Source organism: Eptatretus burgeri, chromosome 8 (assembly GCF_056783735.1).
Source record: "Eptatretus burgeri isolate ZD-2024b chromosome 8, Ebu_testis_v1, whole genome shotgun sequence".
Lineage (NCBI taxonomy): Eukaryota > Metazoa > Chordata > Myxini > Myxiniformes > Myxinidae > Eptatretus > Eptatretus burgeri.
In genome coordinates, this window is record NC_140968.1 from 99,510,227 (window position 1) to 99,526,012 (window position 15,786).

At 46.5% G+C, this 15,786-nt stretch overlaps 1 protein-coding gene across 4 annotated transcripts in view; it reads left to right on the forward strand.

Moving 5' to 3' along the window:
• LOC147022378 (NACHT, LRR and PYD domains-containing protein 12-like) overlaps positions 1-9,667 on the forward strand; it is a 41,069-nt gene extending 31,402 nt beyond the window's left edge. For all 4 annotated transcript variants that reach the window (XM_085893237.1, XM_085893236.1, XM_085893238.1 and 1 more), the window contains 2 exons: positions 3,789-5,241; positions 8,454-9,667. In XM_085893237.1, coding sequence (XP_085749363.1) covers positions 3,789-5,241; positions 8,454-8,655 — 1,655 coding nt within the window. In that variant the 3' untranslated portion in view covers positions 8,656-9,667. The remainder of the gene's footprint in view (positions 1-3,788; positions 5,242-8,453) is intronic.
• The last annotated feature ends 6,119 nt before the right edge of the window (positions 9,668-15,786 follow it).

Consider the following 15,786-nt stretch of genomic DNA (forward strand, 5'->3'; position numbering starts at 1 on the left):
ACAATTTCTGATGATCATCTTAACAACCTTCCCAAAAGAGGTATAGATTATTTTGTGAATGCCTTGCAGTTACGTCATGATGATGTTTATTGATAGACTGCAACACAGTATTCAAGATATAGATGCATTTTTGGAGAGAGCACCAAAGTGTCACAGGTCATGCAGGAGCAGATACACACACAAGAGGGACCTGGAAATGCTGGAGACTAAACGAGTCAAATGTAACAATGACCCAGAAATCCAGAACACAAACACATCAGTAAAACCCAACAGATCTTCACCAGTTTGTCTGAAGTCACATTGCTTCATTTGCAAAACAGAACGTGATTCAAAGGGTGAAAAGCAGCTTATCCTTGTTGCCACAGAACAGTGGCAGAGTGCTATCTACTGGAAAGCTGTTATTTTACAAGACCAAGCAATGCTCTTGAAGATTCAAGGAATGGGAAACGAACCAATTGACATGATTGCTGCAGATTTCCGATATCACAAATCATGCTTAGACAAATTCATGAATAGAAGGCCATCGATTCCTTCTTGTTCAAGTTAAAAAAACTGATGAATATGATTTAGCATTTAGACAGCTCCTCTCAGAAATTACAGATAGATTGATAAAGGACAGGTCAGCATTTTATATCACTCAACTCCGTGAAAAGTATCGTAATCTGTTGAGAGAACAAGGAGTTGTAAATGCAATGCAGTACCGGACTGATAGGCTCTCCAAACTACTATTGGATCATTATGGACCAGAAATCCAGATTATTCCACAGAAGGGAAAGGCCAGTTTAGTTTGCTCAGCAGACATAACAGTAGGAGAAATGTGTGCTCTTGCAATGAAACTGCAAGAGGAAGCTGGAGACAATGATTTGCAAACAGAGTCTGGCAGCAGTGATGAAGAGACACCACTAATAACCAAAGTGAGGACATAGAGTAATTCACATGCATTGGCAAAACATCTACATGTACAAATGAAGGAGAAAGCCAGGACACAGAGACAATTAATGAAGAGAAAAATCAAGTGAGGCATCTCCAACAGAGTCTAATATAGTTGGAGATTTGAGTAGTCAAGAAAATAGACTCAACAGAGCTATTGATATCCTCTGAGGCAGCATCCAGAAACATTCCAGATGACCTGTACAACCATCTTGCATGGCTTATGACTAACACAGATGAAACCATTGGCAAAAATGATAGAGTACCATTAACAAAAACACAAAATGAACAGGTGTTGAATGTGGCACAAGACATCATGGTCCATGTTACTGGCATACCAATGCCAAAACAAGTTGGACTTGCACTGCATATTTTGAAACAAACTGGAAGTAAAACCCTGGTTAGAATTATGAACAAATTTGGTCACACAATCAGCTATGATGATGCCCAGAGGTATGTCACAACCAAGGCCAAGGAAATTGACATTCAAACATCAGAAACTGGTATACTTATTCCCTTGGGGCTTGTACCAGGAAAATTCACTTAGTGTGCCTTTGACAATCTTGATTTCCAGGAACATAACAAAGACGGTTCAATGCTGCATGCCACAATGGCCTTTGTAAATAAATACCAAAAAATGGGTGCAAAAACATTTGGTGAACTTCAGCAGCTGTATCTTCGCAAGCTCCTGCAGTTGAAACCTGAAATCTGCAACTGTGTCAACATCATTGGTGATCGGTATGATTTTGATGATAGCCATACTTATTCGGGTGATGAGCGGCAGCGGAGAAACCAGAGAGACCATGCAAGAGAATTCTCACCATCCAAGAGTCTAGAAATTCCTGACTGGAATTTACTCATGAAGAATCCAAGAAATAAAGCAAATCTTCAGAACTTCCTTGGCACTTCCCTTTGTGAGAGTCCTGAAGCTATTCCGGATGGAGTGACCATCATTCTTGGTGGTATGATGGAAAACAAAGGTCACACTCTTTCCATCACATCAGCATCAAGTTCAGTTCTGGACTTACCTTGTGAAGAACATGAAGAGGCAGACCCAAGGATTATTGCTCATCTTGCGTATTGTGTAGAATATCTTAATCACCATCGAGCTGTTGTGCATGCAACAGATACAGACATAATTATGCTCTGTATATATAACTTTTGCTGCTTTAACACATTGCAAGAACTCTGGATACAACGGCATAATCAATACCTACCTATTCATGAGCTGGTAGAAGTGTTGAGCAAGAAGTACCAGAAAGATCCTCTTGATGTCACAGCTACACTTCTGTGCACATATGTGTTTAGTGGATGTGACACAGTGAGCTACCCATTCAGAAGGAGGAAAAGAAGAGCAGCACAGGTTTCTCTGGGACGGATAGGAAGCCTTCCCCACCTTGTTGATTTTGGGAGAGATAGTGAAATGGCAGCAACAGAATGTGTCATTGATGAGGCCAAAGTATACTGGACTGCTCTGTATGGCCAAACAGGGTTCAGCTGTTTGGATACCCTCAGGCAGCATATGTTTGTCTTCAAAATTAGACCGAAGGTCACTGCCAGCAACAGAAGATGCGTTTTACTTCCATGTTTTAAGAGCATTGTATCAATTGCTTCTGTATAGACATCTCAGTGACCGAGCACTTCCCCCAGCCGCAACATTTGGCAGAACACTTATCAATGGAAAACTGGTCCCAATTCTCATGTCTAAGCCAGCCAAGCCAAACATAGACAAAACTGTGTCTTGCATGTGCAAATCATCCAAATGTCTGAAACGATGTTCATGCAAAAAGGCTGCTGTGCCTTGCTCTGTGACATGCATATGCCTTGGTCAGAGAGGTTCATGTGGTAGAGTTGTTTCAGAGAGTGACTCTTCCTCTGAAGAGGATGTTTAATGTCACAATATGTGAACATTTAAGAACAGTTGGCATCATACATTGTAATAAATTATGTGTTTAGTGTATTACTTATAACACTGTACATGTATATCAGTATTTTTTTCTATTGTGTGATGAGATAGATATGGATAACTACAGTTACTGCATTAATTAAATACACCTACAAATTAAATTCTAGGAGCCATATATACATAATATAATGTTCACTATGCTAATATGACTTTGAAATCATAAACTGATAGGCAAATAAACATTTTATACTTGCCTAGTTTAGATAAACATTGTGATTCTCAAAACTGTTTTATGCATATCCTCATTATTTGTCACGCAGGTCACCCTTTAACTCTTAAATGGATACAAAACAAAATCAAAGTAAATGTAAATGTAAATAGAGCAGAGATGTGTATAATCGTTAACAAAATATTGTGTTAATTCATTTCTACGTTTATCTTCCTTAAAACCATGGCATGTAAAAGTATGTTCTTGTTCCTGACCCCATTGATAGTTAAGCATTTCTGAGTTGCATAAATCTTTTGTTATTTGACATATAACCTTGTCAATTGTAGGTAGGTTATACATACACCAATTGTGATATAGGTAATGAACTCCTCTTTAATATGAGAGGTCATTTGTGTATATAGGTTTAGTGGTTATGATCTTAGGACAATATGAATTACCCCTATCCCCATCCTACATCTTCACTTTTGCCAACATTTTGTTATCAGAGGGGGCTCGCAAAAGTGCTGACTGTGTTGTTGTGCAAGAGTTTCACCATTGCCAACATTGGTTTTCATATACTCAAAGGGTGTCTCTTTCTGAAAATCAACACTAAAATTTTATAGCAGACCGGGCAATTTTTTTTCTAATTTTGATGGCTTGGCTCCACTACGAATATGCAATGCAGCATTGCCATGATGGACCATAACATCATTTGCTGTTCCTGTTTTTCCTTGTATTTCTCAGTGCATGCCCAGAATCGGCTCCGTGCCTTCCTCCACGAGGACACATCCTTCATAAAGGGTCCGGGTGATGGTCCGACAGTGTGCAATTCGTTGAACAAATGTTTCTTTTGGCCAGAATTACACACACATCATCATGAGAACACTCAGAGTGCTGAAACAATAAGACCAGAAGAACTTTTCACAACAGCGACCAAGCTGCCATTGCGCCTGTTACTGCTTGGTGCACCCGGTGTTGGCAAGTCTATCTTTCTGCAAAAGCTCATTTATGACTGGGCAACGGAGGGTTCACCTGGACTGGGAGCTCATTTTGATTGGATAGTACGCCTCAAAATACGGTCATTTTCAGCACCAACTGTAGAGAAGGTTTCATTGCGAACTTTCATAGCAGATAGCTGTCCAGGCCTCTCCTCAGTCCTGGATCTAATCTTAGATGACCCATGCAGGCTACTCATTATTGTGGATGGACTGGATGGAATTAGAATTTCCCCTGATTATTATGGAGGAAGTTCTCTCAGTAATGTGTATCGGTCACCAGCAGCCATTTTAGGTGCTCTTTTTTGTGGGCTGTCTCTTCCCACGGCCTCATTGCTAGTCGCTGCACGCTTTACTGCAGTACACGAGCTTGCATGTGCTCGTTTCCACCGAATCCTTGAGCTGAGAGGGTTTTCTACGGAGAATGTGCAGGCTTACTTGGAGCACTGCCTCAAAGACAAAGATCAAACCAGTTCGCTCTATCACTTCTTGTGTACCGACCAAGCAACATGTGCACTTGTCACGGTGCCTGCATTTTGTTGGATTGCAGCAAGATCGTTACAGCACACCAAACACACACAAACTACTGTGTCAACATCCTCCCGAGCTACACAGCCGGATTTTAATCGACCCGATGCTCAATTCACATGTCAAACAACCACTCAACATCCATGTTCCTCAGATCCTTGTCCAGAGTCGTACTGCACCAGCTTATTCTCTCAAGCAATCACCGCCCCAGTGCTGGTTGGGCGATTTGTGGCACTGCATCTCGCCAAGGATGCCCGGAAGGATACAAAGGAACGCCATTCATTGCATTCCCTTTGTGCCAATGCTCATATGAATGTCATCAAACTGCAATCTCAGCACAGCTATGAATTTGACCGGAATTCTCTGAGTACCTTCTTAAGCAGAAACGGCAAGGATGATTCGGCCTTGCAAGTTGGTATACAGGAGTTTTTAGCAGCTTTATATTGTTTCCTTCCAGAGAATGACTGCGAGCAGGCGGTCACAGAGTTGCTCCAGCAAGGAGCTGAACTTCCGCTACGCTTTCTCAGCAGCTTGGTTGCCGATCCGTGCCGAACTGCCCTGGAAAAGGAGCTCGGCTCTTTATCAACTTGTGCCCACAAGCCACTTTTGGCTTGGTTTAATGCCCAGAAACAACTCCTAAAAAGGCAACAAAATGAAAGACCATTTTATCTCAGGTGAGTGCACTCGAGAGTAAAAGTCACTGACACATAAGAAGGAAACAAATTTCCGTCGAATCGCGAATAATTGTCTTGCAAATGGTAATAAGGAGATTATAATCAGTATCACATGATTGAACAAAATGTAAATGCAAGTGATGAGAAGTAAAGGATCCAACACAATGTCCCGTGGAACTGCAGCAGAAGCAAGAATGGATGAGGAGACACTCCTCTCAACAACCATTCATCTTTGAGATGATGATCTGGAAACGAGCAGAAATGAGGATCACAATGCCCATGGAGGAAAGTTTGCACAATGTTGTACCCTGCTCTTCTGTTCTAAGGCACAGGCAGAATTTGAGGAAACAATATTTACCTCCTGCTTGTGGCCAAAAGCATCCTGCCTTTGCTGAGTCAGGAGTAACAACATGTCCATGACAGAGTTACGACAATGGAACCTAAATAGATGTTCAGTTACGAGTAGAAGCGAGTTTTTTTATTTCTTCGTTTTCTTTGCAGGGCGAGACTCATGAAAGAGTGAGGTCGATCTGACAGTGGGAAAAGCATCAAGGGAAATGAATGAACAAGAAAAGAGGAAAGGGATAAGGGGAGGAATCCCTGAAACTAGCAAGTAAGACGGTTTCGTTAGGAGAGGTTCGTGTTCGTGTGCTGGGAGCATTCAGACCCCACAGCCAGAGCCAGAGACGGAGACAGGGATAGGCGGTACCACTACTGGGTTTTCTCAGCTGCGATTCCCCCATCCCTCTAATCAACCTGAACCAATCACTGGCCACAGGGGCTCGCTCTGCTCTGGGCACACCAGACAAATCACCAGCCCCAACGCTCTACCCATCATAGACAGGGAGCAGTTTGAGGCCCACCTCCCCTATGTTGATGGACAGATTCCATTCATCCATCCATTGGGACCATACTCTGTGCAGAGCGTTGGTGCTGCCCAAGCAATCTCCTTGGTTATTGGACACAATCCTGGAGGGGTCGCCACTCCAACACAGTACACCACCAAGCTGGCACTCATTTTGCCGACCACAGAAGGATGACAGGCAGAGTCAACCCCACCTGGTATTAATTCAACAGCAAGTGAGATTTTAACTGAGGCTCATAGGATCCCAAGCCCACCACCCTAACAATTAAGCAAACATCAGGCATATGTGGACAGATTATGGTGTAGTTACTGCTGCCCACACAGCAAGCACATTCTGAGATGGTAAGCAATGTAACCTGGAGTCTTAAGAGATATCCAAGAACATCAGGTCACACTGTACTCTCAGTTTAGGTAGGAAGTTGGTGATAGGTCACCCATTCTTCTTGTAAGACACCATGGGATCTCTAACGTCTACCATCAGTGAATGCTAGCAGGTGGTTCATGGCTTAATATTCATGTGAGGGATTTGTAATGCAACATCCTGCATGTGAGCACCAATCTCACAGTTTATAGTCAACCCAAGAATGAAACCCAGACGAGACAGGTCAAAGGTAAGTGATACCTCCGCACCATCCAGTCGGACCCTCTGGTGACTCTCTTGCTATAAATCAGGCCTGAGGCATTATCTTTGTAACCACAATACAATTGGTTGTGCCTCTGCGTTATTTATTTCCATTTTTTTCTGAATCACTGAACCAACTCTTTGAAATAAACACATGAATAACTAGAGGGGGAGCACTCGGTAGAGTGCAAAACCTCCGCCGCCAATACTGCTAGGTCACTCAAGTGAACCTGATATCCTATTCATTCAATTTGACGTCAACAGTGCTCACAGAGTTATAGTTTGCACCTTTCCCTTTTACAGACTCAATTCATTCGTCATAACTAGATTCCTTGAGACAGAAATCGATTTTACGTGGGTATATCCACCTGAAGTTCCAAAATCAGCCGCAATTATAATTTTGGCATGTTTTTTTGTTGGAAATCACTTATAACATGTAGAAATGCAAAAAAAAAAAAAAATAGAAATTTTGTTGAAAAAAAAGTTGCTAAAATTTTTTTTTCTCTAACAATTTTTTTTTTTGGGGGGGGGGGGGGGGTTGGAAATCACTTAAAACATGTAGAAATGCAAAAAAAAATTCAAATATTTTTCAAAATGGCCGCCATAGCGGCCATATTGGATTTTGGACCAAGTCCAAAATCTAATGGCATGATCATTGGACCATACCTTACCCCCCACCAAGTTTCGTCGCAATCCGTCGAGGAGTTTTTCCGTAATACTGTTCACAAACAAACAAACAAACAGAAAGGGGTGAAAACAGTAACCTCCGATCTTCGATGGCGGAGGTTAAAGATGTTTCATTGCGAACTTTCATAGCAGATAGCTGTGCAGGCCTCTCCACAGTCCTGGATCTAATCTTAGATGACCCATGCAGGCTACTCATTATTGTGGATGGACTGGATGGAATTGGAGTTTCCCCTGATTATTATGGGGGAAGTTCTCTCAGTAATGTGTATCGGTCACCAGCGGCCATTTTAGGTGCTCTTTGTTGTGGGCTGTCTCTTCCCACGGCCTCATTGCTAGTCGGTTGAACTCCTTGTGAAGGAGAACACAAGTAAATATTGAACAACAGTTACGAGCAAGGTACATGAGTATGACTTCTGCAATGTCCGATGCAGGTCATTCAACTTTCAATGAACAGGTATAAATTTGAATGCATCACCTTTATTTCTCGTTTTGTTTAATCGTAGTGATAGCTATGTCCATGCCATGGAATGTCATATTGGACAAAGTGACTATGAGTCAGAACAAAGCAAATTGCTGTGCATGAAACTTCAGATGAACAAAGAAAATTTGTTTTCATTACTTGTCGAATCAGGCGTTGTGTTTGTCCAAATATGACGTCATAATGAAGAAAGCGATGACATCATCGTGAGCACATCTTATTCCCCATGGGGGGTACTTGACAATGAGCCATGTGTAAATTTTTTCCATGGAGCAGTTTTGGAGATTTAGAGGTGCAAAGTTTTTGGGTTTTTCCAAGATGGTGCCTGTACCACGTGACTTGTGACGTCATAATTATGATTAATAATTATACAGGAGGAGACGCACCTACTTGGAAAATTGGAGAGAGTTTTGAGGACATTCTTCTGTGATTCCAGCCTAATATAGCCCTTTGCTGTGCATTTAGTTTCTTGCAATAGTCTTATTCATAAGACAGACAACTTTGAGGACACATATCCAAAGTTTAACAAAAACAAAGACTTTCTCTCTTGTTCACCCTAGAGCGGTGGACTCTGCATCTTGCTGCATCTCAACCTGTTCTGGACAAAACCAGTATGGAATTGCATGGCCACTCAAGCCTGTGGAGCAACGCGTCTTCTTCCTCTGCCTGAAAGAGCTTGGCGATTCAGAGTTCAGGCGCTCTCTCGCCATTTCGGAATTACGTGAGATCAACGTAAATGACAGCGAAGCTCAAAGAATTTGAACGAAACCAATCAATGCCGAATGAGCAAAATGATCACACGTCACTTTGATGCAATTGTGATTACACAAGGATGAACAGCCAAACAACAGGCAATGCAAGCATCACTCCAACCAATATCAGAGTGGCAATGAAACTGCCTCGGCAGCCCTACATGCCCTTACAGCGTGAAAGGCATGGTATATGATTATTTCATTGGACAACAAAAATAAATGTAAAAAATTTCAAACCTGAACATTTGTGCATGATCAAGTTATACAGGAAGTGACTTCTGTGCCGGTTAAAGCATTCTGGGAAAAAAAAACAAGATGGCAGGTAGCATCGCCATGTGTGCTGCGGAACAGAGGTGCGTCGTTGAACTCCTTGTGAAGGTGAACATAAAATCAGCAGACATTCACAGGAGATTGTGCAATTTAATGATCATATCTTCTGTGCGGGGTGTGCTATTTAAAAGGTGAAGAGAGTTAAAAAAAAGTTGGCGATGAATTGGTGAGCGATGTTGAAAATTCATGCCAGCAATGAACTGTCCTCATGTAAACAAACGTGTATTGAGCAGATAATTTTTGAGAATCGATGGATCACCATGAAGGTCATTGCAGAAGAAGTATATTTCAGTGTTCAAAGTGCAGAAACATTCATTCTCAGTTGAAATTCACAAAGGGAATGCCAAAAGGCTTCATGTTTGATCAAAAGGCAACTCAGGTGGTCATTGCAATCGAGCTGGAATGCTATCAGAGTGACCGAGGTTATTTCTTGAAGAAGACAGTGACGTGATGAGACCTTGGCCGATCTCACACAAGCATCAAAGCGAGCCGGGGAGTTCTAAATCACCAGCAAGTTGTTCTTGCCCGCAAGGGATTCCAAACGGGGTAGGGATGAGGGCAGGAGCAAAAATGTCAAAGCCAGTGAGCAATTGCAAATGAGTAGTTGGATGCTTGTTGACATGAGAAATGGAGTTCCGTTGGTATTTAGTGTGTTTGCCTTTTGTCTGAGCAAAATAAAAGATTGTTACATACGTCACTTTGAAACTGTGTTCTCTTTCCGATATCCCACACTGACGTGCAAATCAGTCTTACTGAAACTCTGCTTCATGCTCTCATCATGTAATGCATGGATTGGCTGTCCCTCTGATACAGTGCCCCCTTGTAGGTTAGAGTAGAATTTTGGCATTTTGCCGAGGGTTCCGGAAATACCATCACCAACATCATGATGACTGGTCATGACCTCATTAACTTAATGATCAAGTTGTGTGGAATCTTCTGGTAGTTAATCTAACACCTAGAATCTCGTGCTAGTTCCTCGTAGACTTACTGGTGATGGAGCATTTCCTTTTTTTTTGGTACAAGAGGTTTAAGGAGACTGGAAGTTGTCAGAAACAGAAAAGTACCGATCGACCAGGCACAGGTGCAGCAGACATTGAACGAGTTTGTGAATCATTGCAACAAAATCTCAGAAAATCAATTTGATGCACATCAAGAGAACTGGGACTACCGACCACCACTGTACACAGGATTTTGCATAAAAGACTGAAGCTTGATGCCGATAAGGTGCAGATTCTCCAGGAACTCAAACCAAATGATGGACCCAAATGTAAGGCTTTTGCCCTGGAAATGCTCAGTCACATAGAGGATGACGAAGATTACCTGAAAAAGGTCATGTTCACAGACGAAGCTTGCTTTCAAGTATTTGGGAAGGTCAACTGGCACAATGTGAGGATCTGGGGCTCTAAAACCCTCATGTGGTCATTGAACACATACGCAACAGTCCAAAGGTCGATGGTTGTGTGGCCTTCTCCATGACTGCTTGATGGGTCCGTTTTTCTTTGCGGAGGATACAGTGACCTCAACAACTTACATGAACATGTTAGAAGGATTCACCTTCCCAAAAGTTGAAGACCTGAAACCCGATATAATTTTTCAACAGGATGGCACTCCCCCTCTTTGGGCCTTCGTCGTTCGAACCATCCTGAATGAAAAAAAAATTCCAGGTTGCTGGATTGACCAAGACAGACCAACTGCTTGGCCCCCACAATCACCAGACATAACCCTCCTTGATTTCTTTTTTTTTCTGTGAGGGTTTGTCAAAGATGTTGTCGACAACATCAAAGTGGCAAACCATCAAAATCTTTGTTTTCGGATCACACAGCTGCATTCGCACAGGTGGACACAAACAGGTTGAGCTGAACATGGCAACAACTCGTGTACCACCTTGATGTCCTGCCGGTGACAATCGGAGCTCACATTGAACTGTATTGATGATGTGCACAAACCTTTATGAGTTTCTATATCATATAAACCAAAGGATATCATTGTATCATTTGTGGTTCTAAATATTGTTGTGGTTGACCAAATTCGCAAACCACCATTCAGGTCCCTTAGGTGAGATATCTCTGTAAGTATATGTGTAGTTAGGCCCAAACCCGTTGTTTCGAGGGAATAAATGTCATTCAGTCGGGCTGCGACTCTTCAGGATAGCCGTTTTTCTTTTACTATCTTTATTTTGGACCAGCCGCCATTACTACCACCACCAACCACAACGCCGCTTCACAACAACAACCACCAACCACAACTCCGCTTCACAACAACCACCAACCACAACGCCGCTTCGCAACAACAACCACCAACCACAACGCCGCTTCACAACAACCACAACGCCGCTTCACAACAACAACCACCACCACAACGCCGCTTCACAACAACAGCCACGACCTTTACCGTCACAACTCGCCACAATCGCATCCCCACCATTCTCGCGCCACTTGTGGGCACCGATACTGGACTCGTGTAGGGCGCGCACCGAGCAGCGTGTTCAGAGACATCACAGACTTTCCGAAGAAAAACGGATCAAAAACGACTCACGCCCACTTCTGTTCCGTCCTATCGGCGAGCTGGGGCGATTTGGCCCCGCCTCCAGGGCGTTGGAGTGAGGACGCTATATGCAAATTCATGGATCAAAAAGCATTCACGCCCACTTTTCCTCGGTCCAATGGGGAGCCAGTTAGAGAGGTGAAGGGTCGGAGGCAGAGGGTCAAAGGTGAAGGAGCGAAGCCACGGGGCTTATAAAAACGGCTGCGTTCGTCAGTCGAGGCAGTTCAGTTGAGTGGGCAGTTGTGAGTTCGGAGGGGAGAAGTCAAGAGTGAAGAGTTGGGACGAGCCAAGAGAGGAGACGGAGAGGGCGATTAGACGGAGCTGTGGAGAGGTGGCGGCGGCGAAGGCGGACGAGGGGGTGCTCGCGTCGGTGCCAGGAGCGGCACAGGGAGAGGCCAGCAACGCGACCGAGGTGGAAGAGGAGACGCTCGCCGCGGGACCCGAGACAGGGTGAAATCCTCCTTTCCCCGAGCATCAGCAACCCCCTCCTGTTTCCCCCCGCGCTGAGATAGTGCGACAAAGGGGGCCCCCTTCCCACCCCCTACCAGACACTGTCCGCGAGGCCCGCGGAGTTGAGGCACCACCGCCGCTCCGCGTCTCATCATCAGACGGGTAGGCCCGACACGGTCTCGGCCCCAGGCCCGCCTACCCCCCTCATCCTGGAGGATGGTTCTCTTTTCTTTTGCTTTGGGTATCTGTGTTGTCGGCGCCATCTGTGAAGTAAAATTGTATAAGTGTTGCCGTGTATCCGGTAGTCGGTTAGATCTGCATTGTTGCATTTGCTTTTTGTGTAATATTGTGTTTCTTCTTCTATTACATTTGTTTTTGGTGTAATTGTATATGTGTGCTTTCCGTTCATCGCGAAATAAATGTGCTTATGTTGAACTGTTTTCCCGCTTCGCTTCGTCTTTTCTTTCATTGAATCTCCATCTTGCTTCACGTAAAGGGTTGGTCGTGGGCTAAAACGCCCGATAATTAATCGAACCGTCGAGGCCGACGAATAACACCGCTCGGTTATCCCGATAGTACGGAACGGGTCGCTTAAAGTGGCCCGTGTCCGAAGTCGACCTGCGGCGAGGTGCGATCGCCCGGTCTACCCTCCGTGTGGGTACTTAGGTAGGTCGAATTTGGCGAGCAACCCTATCCCAGGCAGGGGCCGATTGGCACGATCGCGGTGAGACCGAAAGGTCCACCCGTGACTAGTTCCCGGCGTTAGTCCGAGAGGGTCACGACTGGATTGTCCGTCTGGTGGGCGACGTGCCGCGATTCGAGTTACGTGGCCGTCCGCACGCCGGCGGGCGCGAATCCGCAACACTGGTGTCAGGAGTGGGATACAAACCCATCGCCCTCCTCGCGGCACTGGTATCGGAGAACGGGAAAACGGGCTCTCCTGTCTCCGGCTAAATTCACGGGAATCGGTCCAGGGGTGAGAGAAGCGACCCCCGATTCCCTCCAAATTACGAGCGAGCTAAATTAACCCTTGAAGGGAAGCAAGATGGCGTCTCAAGGCGAGCGTGAGCCGGGGGTATTAGAAATGGATGTAGAATGTGTAGAATCCATGGCTCAGGATGAAATCCCCGTGCAGGAAATGTTGGTTGCACAGGAAAACGAACTCGCCCAACTGAACCCAGAGCCCGAAATGGGTGCGGCAGCGGCCGCGGTGTACGACACCTCCCCTCCCCCTCTCCACCAAAACCCTTCCCCAACCCCTGCCGAAACGGCTCACCCAAGCGCACCCGACATGGCCCAGCTATTCACCATGCTGGCAAAAATGAATGCGGAACTGATCGAAAAGATGGATACAAACGCAAATGAAATTATAAACGAAATGAAAGACATGAACAAGCAAATGAAGGAAGAAACGAAAAAGCTGCGGGGTGAGACACAGAACATGGGCCGATGCCTGCAGGCGGGCATGAAGGCCGTGACCAGGGAGATAAAAATGGCGACTCCTCGTGTGGGAGCGAACGAGCTGGAAGGGGGTGCAACGGCTGTTGGGCCCGCGGTGGAGGCGGGTGAAAAAATAATTCGGGGGGCGTGTTGGGCGAGGGTCGTGACGATGACCAAAAGGGAAAAATTAAATGGGGAGACCAAAACGTGCGAGACGAGACACGAGGTGACGACAAAGGAAATAAAAATAGTTGAGACAAGGGAGGTAAAGGGTGAAGAGGTGACTGAGTTGGCAGAGACACGGGAGATGGGAACGATAGAGGAGAGACTGCATGATAATGACGGGGTTAGAGACGCACACACACACACGGAGGTAGTGGAGGATAATGGGGGTGAGCTGGTGGACTGGGTGGAGGCCCGGTGCGAGCAGCGGGATGGCCTCCTCCAGGAACGAGGGGAGGGAGTATGCCCCCTTGAAGCGGGTCACGACCAGGTGGGTTCGGTCGTGCTTTGCGAGGTTGAGAGGAGGAGTGCTGTGGACAGGAGCACGGAGAGCTTGGGGGGTATAGAGGCCCCGGAGACCCTTGTGGGGACACGAGTCCCCAGTGTAGTTGTCCCTGTGTGTGTGGTGCAAGGCGTGAGTGCGTCCCCGTGTGTGGAAGCGACCCCGTGTGTGAGTGGTGTGGTGGCGATGGTGCCAGAGTACGTGCTTCCCAGCACGCCGTGTGTGGATGAGGCACCGTGTGTGGAAGAGGCCGTGTGTGTGGATGAAACGGCCAGTGTGGATGAGGCACCGCGGGTGAGTTCCCCCGCGTGTGTGAGCGAGGGACGGAGTGTGGATGAGGCACCGCGGATGAGTGCCCCCGCGGGTGTGAGTGGAGTGGTTTGTATGAATGGAGCACCACGTGTGAGTGGTATGGTTTATGCAAGGGAGACCGTGTGTGTGAGAGAGCGGTATGTGAGGGAGATGTCGGTTGGCATGCGGGAGCACGCAGCCGCGTCTCCCGGTGTGAATGTAATGGAATGGAGTGTGAGCGTCGTAACACGCAGGTGTGCGTGTGTTGAATGGCGACGACGACGGCAACATGTGAGGAAAGAAAGCCGAGTAGCGGCTGTAGTTGTTTCGGGGACCGTGCCGGGTTCACCCAGCAGTGAGCACGAGGTCCGTGCTGTGCAACGCACGAGCCCCCCACGTGCTCGCTTGCGAGAGTGAGTCCCGGTCCGGAAACGCACGCGGTGGATTTGCCGATCCCGCGGACGGACAAAGTTTAGGCAGGTAAACGGATTTGGACCGGACGGGTTCTCCACGCGATCGTGTGTGTTAAGCTCCAACGGGCAAAGCACATGTGTTCGCGTGGGGAACCCCTCGAGACGTGGGGCTTGTGTTTTTTTTATGCGCACGGTGACGTCATGGCTGCACGTGGGGTTGGAATCCGGCAGGAGGGGTATCCCTGCCGGATGGTACCGTCCAAGGAGGGACGAGGAACACGTGCAGCTGCATGACGTCACGGGCAGGTGCAAAGTGCGCGAGCTCTGAGTTGCGGCGCTGGTGCTGAGCAGGTAAAGAAAAAAAAAAAGCAAGCCTCACTTTCGGGTGCACAGGATTCCTGGGCAAGGGGTGGATAATCCCCTTACCGGGGCACAGGATGGAAACTAGTTATGGGGAAGGGTTAGCTTAGCTAGACCGACTTCATGGGGCAGGGATAAGTCCTCATGGAGTCCGTGGAATGGATTAGGTAGAGGGATTTAGTGAGCTTTAGGTTGGGAAATAAAATGATTTATTTGGAGACAGAGACAGACTTGTGAATGTGTAGAGGGGACGAAGCTTAGCTACGTAGTGTTAAATGGAACGGGCTATAGTATAAGGGACGACGTGGGAGCACGAGTTAGTTAGGGGATGTAGATAGAAGGATGGCAGAGTTCAGCGGTGAGTGTGTTGAAGAGTTGGTGAGTGAAGTGGAAGCATGTGCTTGGTGAGTGAGTGAGGCCAGCGGGTCTGTGTGAGTGGAGCGAATGGGGAATGCATGGTGCGATGAGTGATTGGGGGGAGGAGTGACTCCCGCCCAAGGGACCCCGGGGTCAGTATAAAGTGAGTTAGGGGGTTAGTCAAATTTACAAAATGGAGGTCGTTTTGTTGTTGGTGGGAGTGTAGGCTCGAAACCCATTTGGAGGGGTGCAGGAGCCCTGTTGACGGGCTTGGGAGCGTGGCTGCGAAAGTTGAGTATCGCTGAGTGGGTACCCCGGGCACCAGGCTAGTCGGCCGTGGTAGGCCAAGGGCCCATGGGGGGCCAGGATAGCGTAGTGGGCATGAGTGCGCCTGCTTGGTGCGGGGGCCCGGGGCGCCATTAGCCGCGTGGGCAGTGTTGTGGGCACGGGT